The sequence below is a fragment of the Chrysemys picta genome, chromosome 1, assembly GCF_011386835.1.
Source record: "Chrysemys picta bellii isolate R12L10 chromosome 1, ASM1138683v2, whole genome shotgun sequence".
Classification (NCBI taxonomy): Eukaryota; Metazoa; Chordata; order Testudines; family Emydidae; genus Chrysemys; species Chrysemys picta.
This window is the reverse complement of record NC_088791.1, coordinates 154012914-154037008: the sequence shown is the minus strand read 5'-3', so window position 1 is coordinate 154037008 and position 24095 is coordinate 154012914. Positions and strand designations below refer to the sequence as shown.

Sequence of the window (24095 nt, the reverse complement as noted above, 5' to 3'; positions counted from 1 at the left end):
GCACCGCGCCGGGAGGGTCGCTTCTCTATGGCAACGGCGCAGCCACCTTTACCCCCGTCCTCGCGACAAGGATCTCTTACGTCCCTCAGTGATGACGCGTCGGATGCTGATTGGACCCGGGAAGAGACGCTTATGAGACGGAGGCGGCTGGCCCGAGCCAGGTAAAGGGGGGAGGGAGCGGCCCCTTCGGGCGCTGGGTTTGTTCTTCCGCCGCCTCGGTGCCGCTCACTCGCATTGGGCCCGGCCGCCCTCGGTCACCACGACGGGGCCGTCGAGGCCAGTTAACCCGAGCGGGGCTGCGCCCCCCCCCCCCCCCCGGTCCCGGCGTCCCAAGCAGGGAGCCCGGCCCGGCCCGCGCGACAGCAGCCGCCGCTGTGCGGTGAGCGCGGGACGGGCTCGTTCCGCAACTCCCCCCCCCGCCCTTCCAGTGCAGGGCCCGAGACCCGCCCGGCTCCCCCCGGGGGTGAAATGAAATAGCAGGAAAGTGGCGAAAGGCCGCGGGGGACTCGGATCCTGGCGAGCGAAAGAGCGTGGCAAGGCCTGGCGGAAACTCGGGCTGCTCCACCTGCAGCGTTGTCATCCCCACGCGTTCAAATGTCCATTCCTGCGTCTCCCCCCCCCCCTCCCCCATCAGAAGACTGGCTTAAAAGTCACGAGCTCTAAATGTCTCTCGGGGAGTTCTGTTCCCATCTGTCTTCTGAGTTGTGAACCTTCAGGGTTCCCATTTTCAAACTCTTTTCTGGAGGGCTAGAAATAGACTTCTTAAAATGAAAGTTTTAAAGAGGGAGGGATAGATCAGTGGTTTGAGCATTGGCCTGCTAAACCCAGGGTTGTGAGTTCAATCCTTAAGGGAGCCATTTAGGGAACTGGGGTAAAAATCTGTCTGGGGGTTGGTCTTGCTTTGAGCAGGGGGTTGGACTAGATGACCTCCTTAGGTCCCTTCCAACCTTGATATGCTATGATTCTATGCAAGTTGAGATTCTAAGGGATTTGCATAATTCCATGGTTTTTTTTATGATCAATATTGAATATTGGGGTACACATCAAATTGTTTCAGAATAGCAGCTGTGTTAGTCTGTGTCCGTAAAAAGAATAGGAGTACTTGTGGCACCTTAGAGACTAACAAATTTATTTGAGCATAAGCTTTCGTGGGCTACAGCCCACTTCATCGGATGCATAGAATGGAACATATAAGAAGAGTGTGTATATATGTGTATATATATATATATATATATACAGAGAGAAGATGCCATACCAGCTCTAAGAGGCTAATTAATTGCACATCATCAAAGATTTACAACCTATCCTGAAAGATGATCCCTCACTCTCACAGATCTTGGGAGACAGACCAGTCCTCGCTTACAGACAGCCCCCTAACCTGAAGCAAATACTCACCAGCAACCACACAACAAAAACACTAACCCAGGAACCTATCCTTGCAACAAAGCCCGATGCCAATTCTGTCCACATATCTATTCAAGTGACACCATCACTGGACCTAATCACATCAGCCACGCCATCGGGCTCATCCACCTGCACATCTACCAATGTGATATATGCCATCATGTGCCAGCAATGCCCCTCTGCCATGTACATTGGCCAAACCGGACAGTCTCTATGCAAAAGAATAAACGGACACAAATCTGACATGAGGAATCATAACACTCAAAAACCAGTAGGAGAACACTTCAACCTGTCTGGTCACTCAGAAACTGACCTGAGGGTGGCAATTTTGCAACAGAAAAGCTTCAAAAACACTCCAAGGAGAAACTGCTGAGCTTGAATTGATTTGCAAATTAGATACCATTAACTCTGGCTTGAATAGAGACTGGGAATGGCTGAGTCATTACACTACTTGAATCTTTTTCCATATGATAACTATCCTTACGCCTCTTGTCTGTAATTGACCATCTTGATTATCACTACAGAAGTGTTTTTCCTGCTGATAACAGGTCATCTTAATTAATTAGCCTCTTAGAGCTGGTATGGCATCTTCTCTGTATGTATATGTGTGTGTATATATATATATACACTCTTCTTATATGTTCCATTCTATGCATCCGATGAAGTGGGCTGTAGCCCACGAAAGCTTATGCTCAAATAAATTTGTTAGTCTCTAAGGTGCCACAAGTACTCATGTTTTTACATCAAATTGTGATACCTAAAAATCACAAGTCAGCAACTCTGCCCAAGTTATCCTATTCCTTTATCAGTCAGTTTATTTGCCTTTTTAAACCACAGCTATGTATTGAACAGAGGTTTTCCTTGAACTGCCCAGATCTTTTTTCCTGGGTGTTTACAGTTAACTTAGAATCTTCCCCTCTCCACGACCACGTTTGTGAATAGTTCAGATTATTACTCCCAATGTACATTACCTTGCATTTATGGACACAGAATTTTATCTGCTATTGTACTATCTTGGATTAAATTCCTCATAATCTTCCTTAGTGTTCACTAATCTAAGTATTAATAATAATGATTTGTATTGGCACCCAGAGGCCCCAGTAAAGACATGGGTCTCATTGCACTAACTGCTGTACAAATACAGTGAGGGACAGTTCTTGTCCAGAAGAGTTTACCATCTATATAGACAAGACAGGCAAAGGGTGGGAGAGGAGATGGCACCACTGGGAAATGAAGTGACTTACCCAAGGTCACACAGCGACAGAATTAGGAACAGATCAAGGTCTCCTGCAGGGTGGATTTGATTTAAATCATGGTTTAAATCACTAGTCAGGAAGACTCAATTTAATCATGGATTTCTACATAAAAGTGCATTCTTGTTGGTTGTTATAACTTTAATACATATTCTTCACAACTCAGAGATAGATAAGACCCAAACCGGGTCTCTTTTATGGCCTGCTGCCATTATTGGTTTTCCCTTCTAGTGAGAGAATGGTATGGTAGATCTCAAATGAATGAAGGCTACACTCAGAAAGACCTCAAGACTTCTGGAATATGTTGCTCAAACATTTTCACTTTTGTTTCTCCTGCCTGTCCCTCCCTTCTCACATTTATCTTCAGACTTCTTCTCCTTGTCCAGATCTATTCTGCCTCCAACAATCTTCTATTCATTGAACTTTTTGAAACTTTGCACCTTTTAGAGAGAGAGAAGGGATTACCTCTGTGTACGCAGATTTGCAGAGGGACAATAGGGTTGAGGTCTGTTATTTCTCACCTCTCTATATTTATTTATTTAAAAACATTTTTGCTGTTAACAGGCATGTTAGCTTGAGACACACATCCACAGTTTGAGAATTGCAAAACTAAGCATCTCTGATGGTATCTTCTAGACTTAGCACTGAGTCCCATTGGGTAGGTAGAAAGATTAACCTAAATAATCTATACAGAAGTCCCTGGGACCCCGTAAGATTGGGTCCCTAATCCATGAACTATTGGAACTCGTTTACAACACTTTTCTTAAACATTACATGAATATATTGTCTCATACTATAGAATTAGAATTCATAATCCCTATTACATGATGAGGTATCTTTGAGTTATAATATATCTTTATCTTTAGATAAAATTATTTTTGAGGAAAAAAACTATCAAAAAAATTCGATTTAAAAAAAAAAATCATAGATTTGTATCCACCCTTGTCTCCTGAGTGAAAGTTCATACTATAATACCTCTCTTGTGAGCTGCCTCTTTCCCCACTGCTACTAATGGATCCATTGCAGGTGTATTAGAATCCCCAGTAGCCTTAGAAACAAACAATTTACTTTTCCATTTCCGTCAATTACTAAGCTTTTACAGATACAAATATTAACCCAAAATCTTGATGGAGAAAGACCTACCTAAATAATATCTTTCTTTAAAGGACCTGGACGCTGCCTACCAGTTAATCGGGATGAAGCTGAGTCTCTCCAAAGTGGTCAGTGGGTGTCGTCTTGGGACACTGACAAACCTTGGCAAGAATGGGGTTCAAACCATGGAGCTTCCAGGCTGCCTACTGTATACCAAAACAGGATCCCCACCACACCTCACCCATGACACACTGCAGGCAATTAAAGGGGTTCCTGCTGTTGTACAGCTCACGCTCTCAACTCTGTGAGTATCAAGCCTAGCTGGGACACCGCTTTTGTGTTCTCAGTTTCCCCATTGGAAAGAAGAAACAATACTTCCTTGCTTCACCAGAAGGGTTTCAGACTTACCTCATTAAAATTCATCAGGACAATGAGATTATAGAGAAACAGCTATTTCACCTCAGACCACATGATGTGAGACTGTTACAGCCCCAGATAGACAGTATTGGCATTTTAGCTCAAGATGTAGCCGCTCATGATTTTTACCAGTGGAAGTCTCTGATTCAGTCCCTGGTATGTTGGCCAAGATGCTGACCATCACACTCTTTACCTTATGGTTGGATTTCTTGAGGATGGATGGGTTGCTGCGCATTTATTGTAGGTGAGAGCTAAGAGCAGATGTATGTAAGGGGAAGCCTTTTTTGAAAAGTGAACAGGATGGTGTAAATGGCCTTTCCCTGTTTCTTTATGACTTTTTGTAAAACTCTCTAATGAGAAACCTCTCATCACCCTAATCTAATTCTAAAAGTTGTATTCTTAGGCTGCATGTACCTTGACAAAAACGGGACCTGTAACTCCTCACTTGTGCAGATCCACTGTGGTACTAATGGTGGAAGTTGTAGTGTAGACAGGGTTTAGGTTTCTTTACCATTATCTAGTCTAATCCAAATTTGGACAACACTTAGTGAAGAAGCCTGAATCTTATCTATATGACAGCTCCATCTTGCAGGTACAGGGGCAACAAGATCTTGTGAGATTTGGTGTAGTGACTATGTCATTCCTCCATCTCCATTCCGACTCCATTCTGTGGCTGAAACTTCAAGGCTCTTTTTGCAAAGATTGGAGTGTGTCTTCTAACATACTGAGGAATTAGCTCATCCACAGTCCTCTCTGCAGGCTCATTCTCATTATTTTTTTTTCTAATGCGTATTCTTTTATGTTTGGACACAGGGTAGAACTTCACGAGGTCATGGAGGAATATAAGGAAGGAATTGGGAAATTTATAGGTAAAATTCTGTGTGTGTGTTTAGATGTAGTCTGATCCCATCTAATGCATCCTTTACACTTCCATGTTGCTTGGTGCAATGAATTAGGGGACAAACTGTCCATCCCTAGAAACTTGAGTACAAATCTGTTGTGGATCCCAAGTGAGTTGTGTGAGAAGCTCTTTTTTTTATTATTCGAAGTGGATTTAATGCAGTTGTAAACTATTACACTCACTACAATAGAAACTGAAGTTCTCTTATTCACAGTTACAGCTTCCCCCACAACGCTCCAGCAATGGGCTTCAGCACTCACTTGGAGGGACCCAGCTCTGGGTTAAGAAGGGAGTTGAGTATCCCTGGACTTTTCAGTCCTTGACATCTGTGCTGTGAGTGTTAATAAGTGCCATTTGTGATGATTTTTTTGGCGATTTTTTTTTTTAACACCCCTCCCACCAGAAACAATACAAAGAACATCTTTCTTCACGCAGTCCCCAGAAGGTAACAGCTTTCAGGTCCCTGCTGATCTGGGCTAGGTTATTTCACCCACAAAACAAAATCAGTTTAGTTTGATACAAAGCCCTCATTCAGCCTCGGCAGTGCAGAGCAGCACAGAACAGTCAGTCTCACTTAGAAAAGTGGTAGGATCTCTTGAGGGGTATTCCTGCCCCTAGAGCAGATCTGTTCTGTTAACTGAAGGAACTGTTTTGGGTGGCTGTCTGGGGAAGGAACCATGTTACAAGCCTGCAGAAATCCCTGAAGGGCAAGCTTAAGAATGTGGACAAACTAATCTTGCCATCCTTTCGGACCAGTGGGGAGCTCACATTTACCTATCCCACCAAACTTCTCCTTATTTTGCTCCCTTTGTTCTCCGTCTTTTTTTGCTTTGCTCCATGGTGGCTGGCTGGCTACAGGAATGCTCCTTTTGTTTCAGGAAGAAACACACACAGGAGTTTAGACCAGTTGTGCCCTTCACCCCCCAGGTAGCCAGGGAAAGAGAAGTAAGGGCTCCAGGGCCTTTCACCAAGGCACCACTTATCTACCTTAGACAAACAGACACTTCCTGTCTTCCTCTTTCCCCACTGCATCACAGTCATCTAGCAGCACTGAACCAGTGTCATCCTCTGTGGTCCCCAGGACTCCTTAAAGGAGTTGTTTGCACATGAAACCTTAATTGTGGCATTTCCTGGTTCTAGAATTCTTAACATTGCAACCTTTGAGTTTTCCTGATGTAGTTTTTTTATGGTATATACACAAATTTGTCATGTCCCCTGTGTTGATTAGGAATATATTTATGTGAGTAAAGACCTGACTCTGCATTCTTTATGCACCCAAAATGCCTACTGGAGGGAGTTCTGAGTGCAGAGAATGCCCAGTTGGAGGATTTAGACAATTTTCATTAATTGTAGTGGAAGTTATGGTTGGAATTTTCAAAGGAGTCTAAGGACATTAGGTGAAATTCACTTCCCAGTGAATTTCAGTGGCATTTGGGTACCTAACTCCTTGGGCTCCTTTGGAAGTCCCAGCCTGTGCATCAAATCCCCTAGATCAGGGGTTCTCAACCTTTTTCTTTCTGAGGCCCCCACAACATGCTATAAAAACTCCATGGCCCATCTGCGCCACAACAACTGGTTTTCTGCATATAAAAGCCAGGGCAGGTAGGGGTAGCAAGCAGGGCAATTGCCTGGGGCCTCACACCACAGGGCCCCCCACGAGGCTACATTGCTCAGGCTTTGGCTTCAGCCCCAGGCAACGGGGCTCAGGGCCCTGGGCTTCACCCCCATGCAGTGGGGCTTTTGGCTTTCTGGGCCCCAGCAAGTCTAACCCTGACCATGCTTGGAGGACCATCTGAAACCTGCTTGTGCCCCCCCAGGGGGCCCCGGACCCCTGGTTGAGAACTACTGCCCTAGATGGCTTTGAAAAATCTCTATCAGTATCTATAAAACAGAGACCTTTATTGCATTCATTGCATCTAGCTTGTTCTGTGTCTTGTGAAATGATCATAAATCTCTCATTGCTACAGCTCATTCTACTATCTTGGTGTATACATTGCCCTTCCTTTAAACTCCAGGTCTGAGACTGTTTATGTCACCCAGCCTAGACGATGTCAAGTGTCAGATGTCCCCAGAGCATTCATTCAGCGGACAAGTGAGTCAGCTGTCATTGCGTCTGGTTTACTTTTGGCAGCAGTAGCATTAATCAAGTAAACAGTCCAAAGGCTACACATAGGTTGTGGTGTTATATAATGCTACTCTTGTGGTTTTCTTCGCCCCTCCCTGTAACTAGTAGAATGTGGACAGAGCTGTCCAACTGAATGTGTTGTTGCTATGGAGATCAAACAAGCCATGTCTGTCTCTGACGAAGATGTCAGGTGTGTGCATTTATTCCTGGGTTACCCTTTTTGTAAATTCCTAGCCATCTCTTAGCAAGTTGCCAACATAGCCGTAGTGGTCTACAAGATTACAGCTGACATTTATTTTTCTGTTGTGCCTCCAGGTATGCCAGAGTCAGTGCTGTACTGCTCTCTCCATGACCCCGGTACCCCCTGTCCACCTGGCTACAACAACAACAAGGTACAGCGAGTGTAAAAGCTTATGAGGAGTCCAACTTAAACCTCACAAAACTTATGTCTCCTAGATGCCATTGTGTGTGCCCTGCTTAGCAGCTACAGAATGCCGTCTTTGGGGTTATAGGAAAGTGAACCAGTGTATGCTAGGATATAATGTCCAGATTTTCCCCACCATCTTCCGTTGGGGTTTAAAGTGGAGGTATGGTCTGATAGAGGCACTTTTTTATGCACCAGACCTGCTCCTGGGTGCTCTTGTCCTGTCTGCTGACTTTGTAGGGCCACGCAAATATGGATGAGCAGACTGGATTCATGTGCAGTTGATTATATGTCAGTTAAAAAGTCGTGGCTTGTAAATTGAGCACATTTTCTCCAGTTTTATTGGCAATAAACATGGAGCCCTAGGAGACCACATCATATTTTGAGTCTCACTTGTACAGCCACACATTCAGGAGGACCACGTGAAGGGAAACTTAGTGCTAGTGGAAGGTGCTGACGTGAGTGCCCAAGAGTAGGAAGTTTTGTGTATATTCACAGATAATGTACAGCAGCAGTTCAGGCTCCTTGCACACACTTTGCTGTGCCCTTACTGCTTACTGTCGTGCCTCAACCATAGGGAAGCCACCCCTGAGGGGCTGCGGGAGGGAGTTTAATTTTCATGAACCATTCAGTCTTGGAAGTATCTGGTGAAGGTGTCAACAAAAGGGGATAATTATTTTTTCTTTTTGTGGTGGTGATTTTTGTGAAGAGGACGCCTGGGAACTGGGCTGAATCCCACCCTACTCATTTCACACAAGCTACAATGTTATCAAATGGCAACAACTTCTTGTCGCTACTCACTTAAGGCTTGATCCTGCTGTCATTGAAGTCAGTGGTAGTTTTAACTTCAAAGGGAATAAGATCAGGCTGTTAGGGCCCGATACTGTGACTGGATCTGCACTGGCAGACGCCCACCCTGGTATGAAGTCTCTTTAAAGTTACTGAGACTTTAGTCATAAAGATCTGCTTTGCAGAATCAATGTCCCGGGTTGGATTTGAACCTCTGGTGTGAGGCTCTGTAGTCTTTCACCAGTCATCTGGGCCATCTCTTTCCCCATGGTTTAGTTTTATTAAATAAAATAGCCATTCTGGTAAAAAAACAAAACTGTGTTTACATTTTCCACATCAGCTTGAGAAGTGAAACAAATCTGATTAGTTTCACTTTGTGGGTCTTGTGCACTAACACAATGCTGATTATTATGGGTTTCCAGTGCAGCAGAAGAGTGAATTTTATATTTAAATTCAGAAAAGCTGTTCAGTGAACCAAAAAAGTAATACAAAATCATGAAAACATGTGTATTCATGTTAGATTTTGTAAAATCCTCTTTTTTTTAAATGTAAAGACCTAAATTACTTGGGTGTCCATTAAAAACCTAAGATCACAAGTGTAGCAAGAACAATAACAACTCAGCTGGAGCAATTGCCAGGCAGCCCAGACAGCGTAATTACATTTTCCACAGAAAGAGATGAAATACATTATGCCCATGGTGGTGATGGCTTCAATAACCCTTCCTGAACTCTCGTTCAGGTCCATGCGTGACGCTGAAGAAGGCTGGCACTTGAAGAGCAACGCCTTTGTTTGCTCAGAAGCTTGCATGCAAGAATGACCGTGTTGGGCCAGTGCTTTATCTTCCTAATATAAAAAGCCTACATGGGATAGTATGAGAATAATGAAAATGGAAGATGAAGGTCAACACACACAGACATACTAGGAAGAATGGGAAAACATGTGAGAGAACTTAATTTCAGGCCTCACATCTGACCACTTGGGAAATGATGGAATTACCCTCAGGAGTGTGTGTATGTATAAGTTCACTGTTGTGTAGGCACTGCAAAATGACTTGCAATTCCTTTTGCCATAGTTGGCAACTATTCATGGGGTATAGCACAGGCTGGGAGTCAGGAGATCTAGGTGTTTTCTTGCTCTGCTACTGATTTGTTGGATGGCCCTGGGGAAGTCACTTCAGCTCTCAAGCCTGTTTCCCAACATCTCTGGGAGGTAGATTAGTGTTGCCGTCCCCATTGTAAAGATGGGGAAACTGAGGCATTAGATGACGTGACTTGCCAAAGGTCTCACAGGGAGTTAGTGTCAGAATCAGGAAGAGAACCCAGTACTCCTCATTCCCAGTCCCCTGCTCAAACCACTGGACCTTCATGCCTTATGCTAGAGGCGGTTGGTTTTCTGAGCTGTGTCCCTTTGAGAGTTTGTCCAGGGAATGTTATTGCAGTGGCAGGCATTTTACCAGAACCAGTTGTTCCCCTGAAAGGTCTCTTAACCTCTTCAATTAACATCCATCCCTGTGTTCCCTTTGCTTGCGTTTGACAGACAGTGTCCATATGGGGATATGGAGGGCGAATGGAAATGACAGCTTCCAAGTTCATGAGCATGCAGCGTGCTCTCCAGCCAGATTGGCTTCAGTGCCTCTCTGACGGAGACACTATTTCTGGTGAAACCACCAGAAAGCGGGCCAAGAAGTCTGTGGACCGGTCGCTTTCCTTCCTGGATGAGTGCCTTCAGCTGCAGAAGAAATCACCGGTAAGGTCCAAATGTATCAGGGGCAACAGCACTGCAGCTGCTTTTCTGTGTGTGCTGAGCCTTGTGAAGATCCCAGTGTGTGAGCAAAAAAACACCTAGTGCGCACAGTGGGGTTAGACCTGAGTGATTTTAGGGTTGGAGTGGAGATGGAAGTCTTTAGGCTATCCACAGATCAGGTATAACATGGGCAGCAGCCTAGCAAACTTCCCTCATGCTGCCCTTGTCCGTGTGCCTCACCCTTGACCCAGACAGACTAACCTCTAGGAGTGAGGAGGAGTTCAGCCTCCATGGCTTTTAATTCCTTCTGTTTTCACAGAACAGTGGTCTCCTATCCTTTAGAGTCACATTGTATTCCTGGGTAGAGCAGGGCATAGGATTTTCTCCTTGTTCAGAAATCAGAGATCCCACCTACCCCGCCTTTCCATTTTATTTTTTCCAGCTTTAACCATGTCTAGCCCTGTGTTGCAACCACAGTCCGCCTAGCTGAGGGGAACTGAATAGGACACATCAGTACTACTCCTTAGCCCTTCCAGTGGGTTTGCGAGACTTCTCCTGTTCCTAGTATTGGAGGGCATGGCTGGACCTGGACTAGCGAGGAGACCTAGCCTGGGGCTGCCAGGAACTGACGCTAGAAATCCCTTGAAACGCCATGAAACATGCATAGTGGTGGGTGACAGCCATGGTAGCAGTAAGGCATTGGAGCAGGGTCTCCCTAATGTGTTCTGCATTGATACTTCACATTTCTTTAGTGCTTTTGCCTAAGAAACACAAGGCAGGTTGCCAAGGTGGGTCAGTCTTATTGTCTCTTTATGGGAGATGGTGATAATGAGACCCAGAGATGAAATGAGTTGCTGGCAGCTTCAGAAACAGAACCTTCATATTCCCCTGTTCTAAACCCTAGACTACACTACGTCCTACTCGGTCTTAATTGATACATCCGAGGAAGGTTCAACTACCACTGAACCCAGCGGTGCCCAGGAAGCAAATGTAGAGTGCCAAGTGGCCAGACTCTGTGCCAACGCACCAACTCCTGGGTGGTGGTGGGCTTTCCTGGAACAGCTTTGTTTGGGGAAGTGCACTTCTCTTACATTTGCAACTTTCACCTGGGCCAGGAGCTGCAGGGCAGTGTGATGGTTGGAGTGATCGAAGGCGGGGACGTGTTGGAGGAGAGACTCAGGTCGGCTAAAGAGACTGCCAAGCGACCTGTGGGTGGTTTCCTGCTGGATGGTTTTCAGGGACAAGCCATGGCCAAGGAGACCAAGCTGAAACTGATGGCCTCTGTCACAGCGGAGCTGCCTGAGGATAAACCAAGGTCAGATTTAAGGAGGGATAGATCAAAACCCATGTGTTCTACTGTAGGTATTGACCACAGTAATCCATTTATACTCTTGAAGGTTCTTGAGTGAGCCAAATGCTGAGTCCTTTGCTATTTAAATACTGACTTTGATGGCCCCAATTTTACTTTTAAGGAATAGTTGGCACAGGGTGAGAAATATGGAACAGCCCACAGTATGGATGTGATCTCTTCCTTTGGGGAGGATTCAGAGTTTGGGTTCAAACGTATTTCTAGACAGAATCATGGGTGGGATTGGTATGAGCCCTTCACCTTTGGCCTCCGTGGATCATGACTAACTTGGAACATAGCTAAAATATGTCATTGCAATCTGCAGTGAATGTTTATCCACCTAGTAAAAACTCCGACCCGGTTTGCTGTAGCTGTCTCCTCTCAGAAGACTGGAATATCGGGGGGGCTGCAGATCAGGAGTGAGAGGCATTGGCAGATGAGGATGGGGAACACTTATACATTGCCTGCATGAACTGTGCCTGGCTCCAGCCATTACCAACAATACCCTGAATCTTATAAATGATAGACACTCATTCAAGATTCCCAAAAATGTTTATAAACATGCCAGAGGCTCCAAAAAACACAATCCAGTGCATGTGAAGAGTGCCAAGATGGTGCAGTTGGAGTCTTTTGGGAGGAAGGGGTAAACACAGATGCCTCGTTTATACTCTTCTGTGGCTCTTATGGAGCTCATGTATCGACTCAGTGAATGCTGTCTTTTCCAGTGTTTCCTGAGGAGAATGATTCACGCGCTGCTACCTCCTGTGGCTGAGCTTCCCTCTCAGGACCCCCTTGTCCTGGCCACCTTCCAAGACTTGAACCCTCAGTTTATGGTGATCAAAGGGAAGGGAAATGCAGGAGCATGGTTCTAGCCTTGCAGTTATCTCTTGCTCAGAGGTACCTGGAGTTTGGAGCTCTCCATAGCTCATGTTGCTGCCATCCAAGCTACCTTAAATAGGTTCCCCAATGAGCTGTAGAGTCTTATCAGTCCAGCTAACCTGAGTGACTGTACAAGAACATCCACCTCATCTAGCAAATAGTTTACTTCTCTGTTTCAGACAAGTGTTCTTGACCGCTCTTTATAAGAGTAAAGGTGTTAGCCCTGGGGGTCCTGTTTGAATTTCACTTGGTACTTACATCCCACTTTCTTACATTTAGTTGTAGAAGCTATTTTACACACACACACACACACGCATGCACGTACGCATGCCCCTATTAAAAATGTGTTGTGTAGTTGGTGAAGAACAGGTGTTGTGTCCCACTCCAAAGATGGCTGCTTTTCTATGGCGAAGGAGTATAGCCTATGTACATAGTCTCTAAAGCCCTTTGGGATCTTTTAGGATGAAAGATGCTGCCTAAACCTATTGCTTAGAAGGTTTTGTCTTCTCATTGTAACCAGAGCATTCTTAGAAATCTCAGCATCTGCAAGAAAGGTTGTATACCCTTGCCCTCTGTAAGAAACATTGCAGTCAGGGAGTTGATCACATGTATAATAAGTACTCATTGTTTAACTATTAAGTAGCTTTTTCTTCCTATCTGGAGCAAGGAATGTAACAAAATCATCTTGTAAGCTTTTCCCATCCACATTCTGTGCTCATACAGATCTTATGTAATTATGGTCAGAAAAATGACTAAAAATGGCACCTTATTACTGCACTTCTCAGTCTCTGTGTATTTTCCTAGTGATCTGTTCATGGCCGTACATTAGCTTTTACTGTTGTCAGCACAGCCAGTGCACCTGGGGGAAGCACGACTATTATATTCTCTTCTGCCTCACCCATCCTCGACAAAGCTGCCAGCTAAATTAGGACAAGAGCAGTATCTGTGTTACCACTGATGGCGTAAGAGGCAGGAAAAGCCCAGCTGGATTGCCAAGTCCCGGGGGAGTTGATAGTGCTGGCTGTTGGGGGGAAATTGCCTCTTAGGAAAATCAGCTAAAAGGAAATCCCCTTGTGTGAACTGGGCACATTTGAGCTGGACATGGGGAGGGGAGGAAAACTGAGCCCTCCCACAGTGACTTTTCACATTAGTGCCTCTTCATGCAGACGGATCCCAAACACTTTATAAAGTAAATATGTGCTTCTCTCCCCCCTTTCCCCCTCCCCGCTGAGATGTATCATCTGCTAATACCCTTTGCACCTATTGGAATCTACTCCCATAGCCTTCCAAATACCTTCTACTCAGGATCAGCTGTCGATTATCTCCCATGCACCGTGATGGAACAGTAGGGTGAAATAAGTATGAATTCCTTTCTTTGCTCTGAGGACCCAATTCTGTAAACACGTGTAACATTACTTGCATGAATAGTCCCACTGCCTTAAGGAGGACTACACACAAGTAAAGTCACTCACGTTACCTATGTGTTTGTGGGTTCCGGTTTTGGGAATCCAACTCCACCCACCATCCTTGGGGTGGATTTGTGACTTTGTTGCTGGAGTTCAAAAGGATCCTCCAACACATGGAATGGTGCTTTGCTAGTTAGGAATCCCATATAGTAAATAAATCCCCATACCTGGTAATCATTTGCTACCCAGGGCATAGAATGTGCAACAAAGTATCTGACCCAGAACGTAAGGTGTGAGATGGATCGTGAGATAAAATCATTGTACATGGGTGTTGAGGGAGCCAAATCACTTTAAACACAATTTATAATGTTTTGACGTTATTCTTGAGTTAATTTGTGACTGGTGTAACCTTCTAAACAAAGGCAGAACAGTGGGCACTGGGAGGTAAGGGGAATTCAACTGTACTGCTGTATACCAGATAGATGGGACGTGGGAGAAGCATGGTCTCATGATTGGTGATAGACCATGTGTCAACTTTCACCCTGTTTAATAACTGTAGGGCTCACATGTTACTGTTTTCACTGGCTGAAACACATTCCAGTGTATTCCACTCTTGGGGTTTCTTATACCTTTCCTGAAGCATCTGGTGCTGGTCACCTGAGAGGCAGGATGCTGGACTGGTTGACTCTCAGGTCTAATCCATTAAGGCAATTCCTATGTACCTGTGTCCTCTCCTTGGAGAGAGACTGCAGTGACCCAGTAAGTTCCATTCAGTACACTTTGGACCTATATTGTTTTATCTCTCTCTTAGACTCATTCATGGTATTGGCAAGCCGGACGAGGTACTCGAGTGCATTGAAAGAGGAGTGGACGTGTTTGAGAGCTTTTTTCCCTACCAGGTGACAGAGCGGGGCTGTGCCCTATCCTTCAGCTACAATTACAATCCTGACCCTGAAGCTGCAGGTAGATTTTCATGATAGCCTTGCCATTGTGATCGTAAGATGATGTAACAGTGGCATCATGCCCAACATAGTTCATGCTCCACAGTCATCTTCCATGTTCCTCATTTGTCACGGGAAAAAGTATTATAACCACTGAAGTCAGAGAAAAGCAGCTGAGTCCTGCTCGTTCCAGGGGAGAAATTACTTGGGATGAAGTTAAGCAAAGAGAACTTGAGACCTTAATTTAGGACCTGTGTTATCCAAATCCAGTTAACCAAAACATGGTTATACATCCTCTGAGATTCATTGAACAGAAGCCTTTGTATGCCTGATCCTGTCATGTGCTGAGTCCCTGGTTCTCCCTTTGGGCCTGCGCCCACTGCAGTCTATGGCAGAATTGCCCTTACTGTCAGCAGGACAGGCTTGGGCCTATACATTTCAATGGGATTTGAAGGCCTGGCAGTGTCAAATTCAGTGTGTAATGTAGCTCTTCTCTCCCTCTCCAGCTGGGAGGTGTTGGGGAAGCCAGTCTTCTTGTGCAGTTCTTTTTCCTTGCCTTCACCCAGTTTGCTCCCTTGATTAATATAAATGCTGCCAAAATAATGCAGGTTAGTCAAATCCCCATGACACAAGGTATCTGCTTAAATGAGTAAGTAAAGGCTTGGTATTACACATGGTCCCACCAAATGTCTGAGCAATGCAGAGAGACTGTCATCCTTCCTATACATAAGTGTTTTAGTACAAAAAAGTATCTTACAGTTCTCTTAATGGCTGGAATCTAGTTTTATTTTTCATGCCTGGGTAATTCAAACCAGCTGAATAGACTTTCAGCACATTTGTTGTCTCATTGTTTCCTTATGCTCCCTCCTCCACCCATCTGCATCCTTGTGTCTCGTGTCTTATACTTAGGTTGTAAGTTCTTTGGGTGCAGGGACGACCTCTTTTTTTCTGTGTTTCTTCAGTGCCTAGCACAATGGGGTACTGGTCCATGACATGGCCTCGTTGGCACTATCCCAATGCAAATAATACATCATAGTAATAATTTCCCAGAAACATCCCCTCTGACTTGAGAGCAAGCCTGAGAAATTTCAGAGGCCAAGGTAATGATTTGTGAAAGTTATGTGCTGCTGAAAATCCAGGTGTGGAACCTTCACCCATAACTGCATTATCGCTGCCACAACAGTCAAGACTTTCTGACTTAAATTGTTCAGCCAAAAAAAAATCAAACTCAGCAACTGCAAAAAAGTGGATTGGATGCGCATGAATCCCTTGTCAACTCCAGCAGAATCTAAATCTAAACTGTGGTATGTAAATGTTTAAATCAGCCTCTGTACCAGAAGACTGGTGGATAGCTAATGTAATGCTGATTTTTAAAAAAGGCTCCAGAGGTGATCTTGGCAATTAAGCCTAACTTCAGTTCCAGGCAAATTGATTGAAACTATAGTAGACTATGGTAAAGAACAGAGTTATCGTGCTCATCTGTGTGTCTGAGATGTTGTGGAAGAATCAACACTGCATTTGTAAAGGGAAATCATGCCTCACCAATCTGTTAGAATTCTTTGAGGGGGTCAACACACACGGATAAAGGTGATCTAGTTATATAGTATACTTGGACATTCTGAAAGCCTTTCACAAGGTTCCTCCCCAAAATTTCCTAAGCAAAGTAAGCTGTCATGGGATAAGAAGGAAGGTGTCTCATGGATCAATAATTGGTTAAAAAACAGGAAACAAAGAGCAGGAATAAATGGGCAACTTTCACAATGGAGAGAGATAAATAGCAGGGTCCCCCAAGAATCTGTACTGGGACCAGTGCTGTTTAATCTATTAATAAATTATCTGGAAAAGGGAGTAAATTTTGCAGACAATACAAAATTACTTAAGATAGGTAAGTCAAAAGTGGACTGCAAAGAGTTACAAAGTGATCTCACAAAACTGGGTGACTGGGCAGCAAAATGGCAGGTGAAATTAATTGTTGATAAGTGCAAAGTAATGCATGTTGGAAAACATAGTCCCAACTATAAATACAAAATTATGGGGTCTAAATTAGCTGTTTCAATTCAAGGAAGAAATCTTGGAGTCATTGTGGATAGTTCTCTGAAAATATCAATTCAGTGTGCAGCGGCAGTCCAAAAAGCTAACCAAATTTTAGGAAACATTAGGAAAGGAACAGAAAAGATCATAATGCTACTAAATAAATCCAGTGTACACCCACACCTTGAATACTGTGTTGAGTTCTGGTCATCCCATCTGAAAAAAGATATTAGAATTGTAGAAAGCACAGAAAAGGGCAACAAAATTGATGAGGGGTATGTAACAGCTTCCATATGAGGAGAAATTAAAAAGCCTGGTACTGTTCAGCTTAGAAGAGAGACAACTGAGGGGGATATGATAGAGGTCTATCAAGTCATAAATGGTGTGGAGAAAGTGAATAAGGAAGTGTTATTTGCCACTTCACATAACACAATAACCAAGAGTCACCCAATGAAATTAATAGGCATCAGGTTTAAAACAAGAAAAAGGAAGTACTTCTTGACACTACACACAGTCAGTCTGTGGAACTCATCACCCTGGGATGTTGTGAAGGCCGAAAGTATAACTGGGTTCAAAAAAGAATTAGATAATTACCTGGCGGACAGGTCCATCAATGAGTATTAGCCAAGTTGGTCAGGGACACAACCTCATGTTCTCTAAACCTCTGACTGCCAAAAGCAGGGACTGGACAACAGGGGAGGAATCACTCAATAAATTGTCCTGTTCTGTTCATTCCCTCTGAAGCATTTAGCACCGGCCACTGTTGGAAAACAAGATACTGGGGTAGATGGGCTATTGGTCTGACCCAGTATGGCTGTTCTTTTGTTCTTACGTTAAGTTAAATAGATCAGTAATCCAGGTGATCACACACTGTACAAAATGCAATTTAGACTGCAAGGATTTTTAATGACTTTAATAAAAGGAATTAAACTCAGATCAGCAAAAAACTGTGCAGCTATTTCAGTTCTGAATTTTTATCAGATTAGCTGAGTCCCTCCCACCTCACTCTTCTAGATCTGAGTTTGATCACTTACAATATATTTGGCTTAACTGTTGTATGATAATTAAAGGAAGATAATGGAGATGGAAGTTCGGTCTGTAACAAGGGGCAGCTGAGATGCCTCTTGTCAGAATATTTTTCACCTTTACTTGTCTGCTTCTGCCTATTGATGAAGTGATACTGTTTTGTTACAGTCATTAAACAAAATGGGATCCAGGATGCAGGAAAAAATGGCACTGAAAAAGACATAAATGAAACCTCAAAAGCTGACCCAGAAATCACTTTGTTCGAGATATTTTTGAAGGAGAAAAGGTAAGTGGGTTTGTGTGTGGTGGCTTTTAAATAGTTTCTGTAGCCTTCACACTTGGAGCTGTGATTTCATCCTCCATGCAGGGTCACACCTGGACAGTCACTGGACGGAATATCCACTGAATGGTTAGGGTGTTGCAGGAAATGTTGGTCACTAAATGGGTGGCCCTCTTCCCTCTGAGTTGGTATTGGACAAATGCCCCAGATTGATACTGGGGGGGCAATGCACTGCTGAATGTGTCATCTTTCAAATGACTTACAACCAAGGTTCTGACCATTTAGTTACTAAAAATCCTATGGCAATTTTCACAGTATGTTGTGGCCAACTTGAGACTCATTGAAGGGTGCTGATTTTCAGCTAGTGGCTGAGCCCCCACCCATTGAAAATCAAGACCTTTTTTTGTGTCTCAGGTTGGGCACCAAAAATGGAGGCACCCACACTTCTGAACATATTGGCCTATATTCCTTCTCTCCCTCCCTCCACCCGCCATAATATCAGCTATGTTACCACTACACAAATGGTGAACGTAGCGATGATGAAATCTGCCATCCCAGAGAATCCTGCGTTTCAGAGGTGGATATAAAGGTCCCCCATGTGGAAAATGATTAAAATATCACCGGTATAGCACCCTCAGAACACACTCAGTTGCAACCACTATTCTGTTCAGCTAGTGCAGGGGTTCTCAAACTGGGGGTTGGGACCTCTCAGGGGGTGGTGAGGTTATTACATGGAGGGGGGGTCGCAAGCTGTCAGCCTCCACCGCAAACGCTGCTTTGCCTCCAGCATTTATAATGTTGTTAAATATATAAACAAGTGTTTTTAATTTATAAGGGGGGTTGTACTCAGAGGCTTGTTATGTGAAAGGGGTCACCAGTACAAAAGTTTGAGAGCCACTGGACTAGGGCCTGAATCAAAAGCCGTTGAAGTCAATGGAAAGATTCCCACTGATGTCAGTGGGCTTTGGGTCAGGCCCTTAATGTTTGCTCTCATATTATATCCATGAATGAAACTGTGTTTATTTCCCTTGTTCCCCCGGTCTGTCTGTTCATTTTAGTGCGTTGTGATGCAGTGGGGGTGTGACTTTAAAAGCAGTAATTTGTTGATTTTTTAATACCATACAGTAATGCAGGCAAAGCTGTTATGACTTATTTCATGTGTGGCTATAATATCACCGCTCACATAGCCTGGCAACTGGCATTAAAACAATGCTTTACTGCACTCAGTTCATGAACCTGCGTGTAGTGCTCTTTGCAATGCAGTTAGTGTCAAAGGGGACCACATCAGACTGTACACCCCAAAGAGCTGGACTGAAACCCACAAACCTTTTGACTCAGGCCACCAAACAGCTGCTACGTGGTAACTATGGGTGCTCCCTACTACTTGCGATTAATTTTTTTTTCCCATTGCCCTTTTACCCCCTCTACCTTCTTAGGTACCGGGATGATTTTGGTCCCTTGGTGCACGGATGTACCTGTTACTGCTGTCAGAACCATAGTCGAGCCTACGTCCATCACCTCCTGGTGACCAATGAGCTGTTGGCTGGTGTCCTGCTCATGATGCATAACTTTCAGCACTACTTCAGCTTCTTCCACTCCATCCGAGATGCACTGAGAGATGACAGGCTGGATCAACTGAAGGAGCTCATCTTCAGGCAGGCACTCTGAGACCCAGGAAATGCATAGCCAGGCCAGTGAGTGTAGGGGAGAAGAGGTGGGAGAGAACTAGTGAAGTGGGGAAGGCTCCAGGTTTTGTCACTTCCCAAGGGGATCATATTATCTGGAGTGCCTGCAGTGTATTCTGGATTTGTGAGGCTAGACGACAGGAAAGGAGGATTTTTCCCCTCACACCAGTTAAGTGGAGCAATTGGAAGGGAGACTAGCTGGAAAAGACCCTCTAGAGGCTTGCAGGACCAGTGCAACTACCTTTGTATTCAGTGATCAAACAGCATTTCTGGGGGCAACAGAACTCTCAGGCTTGGGGTGGGGAGAAAAGGAGACGGATGCATTAGGGGAGACTCCCAGCTGCCATTTTGGGCTGTGGCTTCAACCTCAGTGAATGAAACAGATGAATGTCAGTCTAATTAGGATTTGTATCTCTTTAAAGAAATCCTTGTGCGGGACAAGGGAAGGGATAGTCTTCATGTATTTGCTTGGAATGAGGTTCAGCCTCATCCTAACACCTCTCTTCTCAAGGCCACAGCCAACATTCCTCCTACTGATGTTGACTGCATGGGAGGCTTTCGAAGCTGTTCAATGCCAGCCCCTCTTCCTCCTCTCCTCCATGCTGCCTCACAGTTCCTGTCCAGGGAGAGAGGGATAGTATATAGTTTATAGCTATCTCCCATGTCGCAATTCAGAGCACTTGCCAATAAGCCAGCACACCAATCCCCCTTGGGACCCTCCAACCTAGGTCTGGCCTTGCATGGTACTGCAGAGCATCAGCCACAGGGCTGGTCCCCATCCGTGGCTCTTTGGGAATTTGATCTATAGTCTTTCTGGCTATATATTCTGCTACAGGGTTTTTTGACTCTGCCATTCTGCCTTTATGAGCTAGAATCTCACTCCCCGACTGGCATGTGGATGGCACTGAACATGCTACAGTCACGTTGGCCATATTTGGCTGCTGAGATCCTAGTGGATTACACAAACGCTGATGTGAGATGAAGACGCATAAATGATCGAGACCCCACAGGACAAGGCATTGTTTTAAAACCATATGATTCCTTTTTTAATATTTTTTCTCTGTTATATTCCTCTTACGAGGTTTTTTATGTCCCTTATACTGGAATCATTGATGTATTTATCTCATTTTATGAAAACATCAATAAAACTATTTTTCACACACTCTGAATTGCTTCCTAGTCTGACCAACAGACCACAGGCCATATGGTTTCCCTGTATTAATTCCTGCTTCATTCTTACGGCCTTCAAACAGCTGCACCTGTTTCTCGTTAAGAAAAGCTGCTCAGTATCACAGGGAAGTTTTCAAGTCTGTCTTCTGTCAACCCCACCAACTACCTTCCCATGTCCTGACTTTATTAGGGCATTATGGATTTACATTCCGTTATGCACCATGTTATGTGCCAGTCTTTAATTTCCTTTCCTGACTCTTTTGAGCTGTTGGCACATACCATCATAGTGACAGGTTGTTTGGTTGCGGTTTTTTGATTTGGCAGTAGAGATGGATTCATTGATTATTTTTCTTTTTCACCAATTGGGAACTAGGATCAAAACCAAAGCTAACATGAATGTTTACATACGCCAGTTTAGGGCTAGATTATGAATGCCCCTGCATGGCTATGCAAAGTGGAAGAGAGGTCACATGCTACACACCTTGTGAGCCAGAATTCCGGTGGTTGTACTTCTTGAGTACAATGTGCAGGTCAAAACAAACCCCAAAGGGGTTGTGTAGGGTAGGGGGTTACAGCACTGACTCTTCATACCCCTGGTGCTCCCAGAAAAGGGGTGTGCATGCAGCATCTCAAAAAACGTGTGAGAATTGCACCACCCCCACCTATCAAAGACCTTCTTCTGGCTGAAAATTCTCTAAGCAGAATGCCTGTGGGAAACTCTTCTGCTGTGGAATACCTCCACACCCATCCCCAATACCTGGCTTTAGATGTCTTGATTTGGTATGAATTATCATACTGGAACAGAGCAATGGTCTAGCTTACATCCTGTAACAATGGCCAATCTCAAATGCCTCTGAGAAAACCCAGACCATAGACCAGGTTGTGCTATACATGACGTTCGTTGAGGGTGTTCAGTGACTCTGAAAAGAGTAAGCAGCTCTTTTCTTGATAATCTACCAACTTCTCAGATCTGCTTCCAACCAGATACCTAGTTTCATTTGTGGCCTATAATACCCTCTCACTATAAGGCAACTTCCCCTCCCTATCTGTTTTGTTACTGAGATGCAAAAACTAGAAGGGATGGGAGTGGAGTGCTACCCTGTACATAACCTCATCTCTGGAAGCTTTCTTGGGTGGCTCACTCCCCAAAACTACTGGAGGCAAGGGGTGGAAGTGAGCGGGTAAGGCACAGAAGTGTAATGTTCTGCAATATCATTATCTCAGCTGCTCTGTTTAGCCCTGAGCAGCAGCTGTAGAATGTTGTTCTATGTACCACATGTGGCGATAGTTCACAGGGCCCTGTGATAAATCATATTTACCACGCTTCTCTGACCGCTCTGCCTGCACGCTGCTCACTATTTCATTGCTCCCAGGGCAGCTTTTAGCATTCCATCCTCTCAGCAGTTTCAAAGATCTGCTTGTTTTATAAATTCAGATCAGTCTGTCACAAAAAATATTTCCTCCTTTCCCCCAGATGTGTGATTTCTATCTCCCCACCCATAAATTATCCAGTCCTACTACCCATTACAGGCCATATTCACTCCTGCACCAATGGCAGGTTTAAGGGCAGATATCATGTAACCCTGCAGGTTAACAGAAGTTGTACCCCACTAGAAATGGGGGGTTTCCAGCTTTCCAACTGAATGGACAATTTCCTTCTAAACCTGGCTGGTCCAGAGAGCTTTAAAATCATGACACTCTTATAGATAGAAAATCAATGTTTGGTAAATTCTAGAGGTGCTTTAAATAGTAGCTCTTTTCTTTCTTTCTTTTTTTTTTTTAATGAGTCCTGCTCATTTTCAGTCATGACCTGGCCTTGCAGGCAGAAGGCTATAAAAACCATCTCCAATAAAAAATTTAACCCCCTTCTCAGTTGTGTCTGAAATAGTTTTTCTATGGTTTTGTCTACACTACAAAGCTTTTAGCGACATGGCTGTGTTGCCACAGCCATACAGCTAAAAGTCATGCAGTGTAGCTGCTGTTTGTCGGCTCTCCTGTCGACAAAAAACTTCCACCCCCAACGAGTGGCATTTGTGTTGTCGGCAGGCGCGCTCCTGCCGACACCACACTCTTCACACTGGCACTTGTCACGGCAAAACTTTTGTCTCTTGGGGGGGCGGGGGGGAGGTGGTAACTCTGAAAGACAAAAGTTTTGATGTTCAATTGCCAATGTAGACAGCCTAAGACATGGACAGGATGCATAGAATTGATGATAGTGCAGAGCAGTCCAAAGGATTAATCGGTGCTGGCTTTGAGGTGACCCGCATAATTCACTAGTAGAGTCATCTCTCATCAGTAATGCAGCTAGCCTATGCACACATTGGAGAAGGCTTTAGAGCGCATGCTGCCATCCAGTCTGTACCTGTCGTAGGCATGGTAACAGCGATCAGACAAAGAGGGAGTGGAGTTTAAAACCCTCTGATAACTTGGTTATAGACAGACCTGGCTCTGGCATGAAAGGGGATAAAGAAGAGTTAACATCCTACCATAGCAAAAGGCTTCTGCTCTTTCTGCTTTGGAGCTGCCACTGTATGAAGGGCAGAGGGTACAAGATCATCCACCTCCATCTTCCCATTAGGGCATATCAGATGGGAGATGCAGTGGCTTCTGTGCTGTGAGGTGAGAGATGAAAGCTGTCAGCCCTGTTATTTCTACATCCATTCAGTCTAATTAAACAGATAAGGAATGAGAGCTGTGAAGGCAAGAGACAGACTGACATCTAACGCTTCTGACAGTTTCAATAGGTCTCTGTCTCACTACCTCTATCTCATTAAAAGTGCAGCAGAAAAACCCCTCCCCTCTTCCTTGCTCAGGCCCCCACCCCTGCAGTTTTTTTATGCCTGTATGCGTATGAATACTCCACAGAGCACTTTGTAATCGTAGTTTCTATGGAGGGGGCTCGTTGTGTTGTTGACCTGGCTTATTTAAACTTCAAGGCTGAGATTTTCAAAGCTGCTTCTAAATGACTTGGATGCTCAGTCAGTTCACATTGAAATTAATGGGAATTGAGCATCTAGATCCATTAGACAGCTTTGAACATCTCAGCCTCAATATTTTCCACCATGTATAACACATTCTAGCCAAAGGGATGGCTTAGGGGTCTAAGTATCAAGTTTGAAGCATCCAAACACTCTCATCAAACCTCAGATGTGAAGGTCATCGGTTTTATCTTAGCCCTTC

At 44.4% G+C, this 24095-nt stretch overlaps 2 protein-coding genes across 13 annotated transcripts in view; one reads left to right on the top strand and one right to left on the bottom strand.

Moving 5' to 3' along the window:
• Window positions 1-71, bottom strand: part of CCDC191 (coiled-coil domain containing 191) — a 48069-nt gene extending 47998 nt beyond the window's left edge. The window contains exon 1 of the mRNA XM_065573317.1: window positions 53-71. The gene's annotated coding sequence lies outside the window, so the exon portion shown is untranslated. The remainder of the gene's footprint in view (window positions 1-52) is intronic.
• QTRT2 (queuine tRNA-ribosyltransferase accessory subunit 2) lies at window positions 32-20914 on the top strand. 12 transcript variants are annotated; one of them, XM_065573396.1, is made up of 11 exons: window positions 32-161; window positions 3824-4053; window positions 4980-5035; window positions 7083-7159; window positions 7301-7382; window positions 7508-7584; window positions 9943-10152; window positions 11265-11464; window positions 14594-14745; window positions 17949-18066; window positions 19497-20914. In XM_065573396.1, the coding sequence occupies exons 2-11, from the start codon at window positions 3854-3856 to the stop codon at window positions 19726-19728; spliced, it is 1404 nt and encodes a 467-aa protein (XP_065429468.1). In that variant the 5' UTR covers window positions 32-161; window positions 3824-3853; the 3' UTR covers window positions 19729-20914. The 12 variants fall into 12 exon arrangements, with proteins under 12 accessions (XP_065429468.1, XP_065429424.1, XP_005304860.1 ...); XM_065573374.1 differs by lacking the exon at window positions 7301-7382 and adding an exon at window positions 5282-5400 and having other exon boundaries at window positions 99-161; XM_065573364.1 differs by lacking the exon at window positions 7301-7382 and having other exon boundaries at window positions 88-161.
• The last annotated feature ends 3181 nt before the right edge of the window (window positions 20915-24095 follow it).

Coding starts and splice junctions, on each gene's coding strand:
- QTRT2 (XM_065573396.1), top strand. CDS start 3,854: ATGAAGCTGAGTCTCTCCAAAGTGGTCAGTGGGTGTCGTCTTGGGACA. Junction 5,036..7,082: donor AGGAATTGGGAAATTTATAG/GTAAAATTCTGT, acceptor TTTAAACTCCAG/GTCTGAGACTGTTTATGTCA. Junction 14,746..17,948: donor TCCTGACCCTGAAGCTGCAG/GTAGATTTTCAT, acceptor GTTTTGTTACAG/TCATTAAACAAAATGGGATC.